Source organism: Mus caroli, chromosome 6, assembly GCF_900094665.2.
Source record: "Mus caroli chromosome 6, CAROLI_EIJ_v1.1, whole genome shotgun sequence".
Classification (NCBI taxonomy): Eukaryota; Metazoa; Chordata; class Mammalia; order Rodentia; family Muridae; genus Mus; species Mus caroli.
In genome coordinates this window covers 120,020,042-120,024,300 of record NC_034575.1, presented here as the reverse complement: position 1 = coordinate 120,024,300, position 4,259 = coordinate 120,020,042, and the positions used below count along the sequence as shown (strand labels likewise).

Genomic DNA, 4,259 nt, shown 5'->3' with positions numbered 1-4,259 from the left:
GATCTGGCGCCCTCTTCTGGAGTGTCTGAAGACAGCTACAGTGTACTTACATATAATAAATAAATAAATCTAAAAAAAAAAAAAAAAAAAAGAAAACAAATGACCCAATTAAAAAACAGGGCAAGGGATGAAACAAATAATTCTTAAAAGATGGAACACAAATAGCTGAGAAATATTTTTGAGAAGATTTAACATCCCAAGTCATTAGGGAAATGCAAATAAAAACTACATTAAGATTTTATCCTATTCCAGTCAGAACAGCTAAAGTGAAAAATAAAGCAAAAGACATCAGATGCTGGTGTGGGTTTAGGGAAGAGGAGAATTTTTTTTTTCACTGCTGGTAGGAGAGCAAATTGGTACAGACACCATGCACATCAATGTGGACATTCCTCAACAGGCTAGAAATCGATCTACCAGATGATATAGCTATACCACTTTTGGGCATATGCCCAAAGGCCTCCTATATCTTATAAAGACACTTGGTCATCCATGGTCATTGCTACTCTAGTCACAATAACCAGGAAACAGAACTAACCTATATGTCCACCACTTGATGAGTAGAAAATGAAAAGATGGTACACTTACACAATGGGATATTCTTCAGCTGTTAAGAAAAATGAAATTCTGACCATTTCACATGAATAGAAGAAACTGGAGACAATCATCCTGTGTGAGCTGACAACCCACACAGACAAATGCCACACGCTTTGTCTCGTCTGTGAGTTCTAGCTTTGAGTCTTTGGGCATGTGTATTTCATTTGGGAAACCCATCGAGGTCAGGAGAATAAAATGAGACCATGGGGAGGGGGGTTAGAATGCAGTGATATACACGGGCAAACCGGAGTAATGGAAAGGGAAGGGTTAAATGGGGTGTCAAACGGGAGGGAAGGGTAGAGGAAAGAGTAGGGGGAGGGTAACTGCAGCTTGTCAGCATGCAGAGAATAACAGATGCCATGCTTCTAAGATTTAAATAGAATGTCTATCATTTACCCCTCCGTCAAGGCTCAGGAATTTTTTTTTTTTTTTTTTGCCAAAGATGGGGTGGAAAGATTGTAAGATCCAGACATGGTGGGTGACTACAAGGAGACAGTATATTCTAGACACAACAAGATACTTGCACACGTGAGCTCAGCATTTGTGACAGCATGCACCAGGCCTGTGCAAGCTCTAGCCAGACAACAATTCCAGCATGGAGAAGGGAGGTGGGTGTGAAGTCTCACCCCAACTGAGGAGCTATCTGTCACCGATAGTTTCTGGGAGAGGGATGATCATTGTCTTAAAGGGTATAGACCCTAGTAAGACCAAGCTTCAAGGTCGAACACACACCCACGTGTATCTGGGCAGCACAAACTGGGCTTAATGAGATATAAAAATATAAGAGGAGACAAAGTTGAGTACGTAGAGGGGTAGGGGTGGATCTTGTAGGAGTTGAGAGAGGGGGGAGGGTATGATCAAAACACACAGCATGAAGTTTTCAAAGAACTATTAAAGATACTGTTTTAAAAGGATCATAGTATGACTCAAGAAACTGCAGGTGAATGAAGTTGACATGACTCACGTGGAAAGTTAAATTTCCTCACATGGACAAAAGTGATGTGAACAGAAATATCATCCTCCTAGGTTAAGGAGATGCATAATGAAAAGAGTTCAGGATTGACCATTCTGAGTTTTGTCTTATACCAGTGTAGCAAGGTTAAATATTTGGAAGAAATGTAGAGAAAGGAAAGTAGGCCTTTTATCAACCAGTTATTCTCTGTTTCTTGATTTTCTTAGAGAAATCAAATAGAACTTTCAAGTACATGAATACAAAGATCTGGAATAATGATTACTGATCTGTTATGTGCATATATACATATAACAATTACATAAAACCAACTATTCCATTCCTGAGTATTAACTGGAAGTTACCCATCTCTGCGTAATGAGACCTAACAAATCAAGCTAGAGTTTGAACAGGGAAATAAAATCTCATGTTTTCTTAGAAAGTGAGGCAAGAAGGAACAAAACTGAAGCCATTTTGAATAAAACTTCCATTTTGAATAGGGGTCAAATAAAGTTTAAGTTCCCAAGGCCTTCCTGAGTAACTGCCATCCTGCTTGGCAGAAGATACATGTATGTGGGTAACTGACATGATTGACAAGTTGAGACATGAATGCTAGGCAAGTTGCCAGGGTTAAATAGTCCAACCAATGGGAACCATATAAGTGTANNACAAAGACATATTCCTAAGGAAGTCTCCTATCCCTAAATCCTTAATGGTGGGATAACTTGACACAGATGTTTGGTTTTTGGAGCTTAAAAACATTGTAACATTCTGGCCAAACACTAACCGGAAGTAAGCTTATATCTGTATTCTGGTTTCTGGTGGAATCTGTCTGGGACCCAAGAAAGGAGAAAGTGGACATAGGATCAGAAATAGACCTAAGACATCCTGTCCCATACTGGTTTCCATTGGGGTAACACTTGGTTCTGGTTTGATTGTCCATGTCTGTCAGTTTGTGTCTATAGTTTCGGTTAGCTTGATTGTTGCTCTGTTTCATATTCGGAAAAAAAAGGGGGGGCCATATTTCATCTGCTGACTTAGGCTTAACCCATCTCAAGGATTTTCAGAAAAAGAGGCTGAATCGGGACAACAAAAACTGATTAAACTGATACTGCTCTTGGAGCCCTGCACCCGCAGCTAGGAGCTGAGCACTGCAAGCATAGTCCCACCTTCTTCCCCTGGATCAAGCTGACAGCGAAGCTGGGGGTGGTGTGTGTGGGTGGTTGGCATCTGTACAAGCCGCTCTTAAAGTGGCACCAGCAACTCCTCAGCTTTCTCCGGTCAGGAAGCCAGTGGCTACTCCCGCTACAGAACCACTGCGCCCATGAGAATTGGACTTGGCAGGTAGCAAAGTGCTCCTCTTTTGAAATTAACAGCTGGAGGAAGTAAGGAAAGTCTTGTCTATTTTAAATGTATAATGTATGTGGTCACTTCGTGTTTGTTTCTGCCTGCTCTGAAATGTAGGAGATTACTATGTTCTGTATCTTGGTTGTAGTTATTGGGTATGGTTGAAAATCTGTAACATTTGTAACAAAAAGTTAATTGAAAACTCTTAACTCAGGGTTGGAGCCGTTCTGGGCAGCAACACATGGCATGAGCACAATCAGAGGGACAGGTATTCAAAGACACTTTTAAATTGGGACAAGATTTTTAAATAATTTCTACCCTGTCTTAAAAACTAGTTTTTNAAAAAAAATAAGTAAGAGGTAATTAAATTGCACCTCCATATGTTCATATACGATAACTTTTCTTCTGGGCAGCTAAACTTATAACATAAAAGGAAGCCACTTGATATTGATTTTGGAAACAATAAATAGTTTATACTGTTAAAACTTGTTTTTGCCTTGTAAAAATTATGGTTATGCTCTCTGTCTTCACTCTTAATTAAAGGTGCTTTATTTTGATATTGCAAAAAACAAGACAGTTGAGAGATTTTAAGCTTCTTTAAAGAAAGCTTTACAGAAAATTAAAAAAAAACCCTGAAATTTAAAAACAGCTTTTAAAATGTTTTCATTTATAAAGCCCTGGAACATCTTAAAGTTTATGAGGTATCTTACTGTAATGTCACTATTAATATATGATCTTGATGAATAGGTAAAAGACTAAAAATTAGGGCCACAGCTAAACACCAGAGACAGAAAACCAGTCAGAGTGGGGGTTGGGAGTAGAATGGAAATTTCCTGTTGAAAATGGATACTCACTGTCACAGATGATCCAGGACTCCTGGGAGGAGGGGCTGGCTTGTCTCTGTTTCCAAGGCGATGAGGGGCACTGCCACAAAGTGTCAACTCCTTTTGGACACTGCACACTATCTACCCACATGGGCCTGGATGGTGTCTTGTCTGAAGATATGGGTTTCACTGTCCCGTTGTCTGCACAGCCCAGCTGACGGCACACCACCCCCACAGTGGTTGGAGACATATTGCTGCTGCCAATACTGCCCCATGTACCATTGTAAAACACTTCAAGACGACCTGTGCAGTTTTCTTTGTGGGCTTCGTTGGTCAGCCTCAGAGACATGAACTCTGGGGGAAAAGAAGAACAATGTGGCCTCCCTTCCCCCAGCCTGGAACCTGCCTGCTCTAGGGTGGAGCTACCGGCTCATTCGTCCTGCCACGCCCACTGCTGGAACCTGACTCTGCTGCCTGGAGGCACACACGTGTTTGTCCTGCTACTGGACCCTGAGTTACTTGGCGGGAAATTGGGTTCCCTCTCC

General features: G+C 41.0%; 1 protein-coding gene across 2 annotated transcripts in view; it reads right to left on the bottom strand.

Annotated features, from left to right (window-relative positions):
* Cd163 (CD163 molecule) overlaps window positions 1–4,259 on the bottom strand; it is a 25,504-nt gene that overhangs the window by 5,933 nt on the left and 15,312 nt on the right. For both annotated transcript variants that reach the window (XM_021165214.2, XM_021165215.2), the window contains exon 11: window positions 3,745–4,068. In XM_021165214.2, the coding sequence (XP_021020873.1) occupies window positions 3,745–4,068 (324 nt within the window). The remainder of the gene's footprint in view (window positions 1–3,744; window positions 4,069–4,259) is intronic.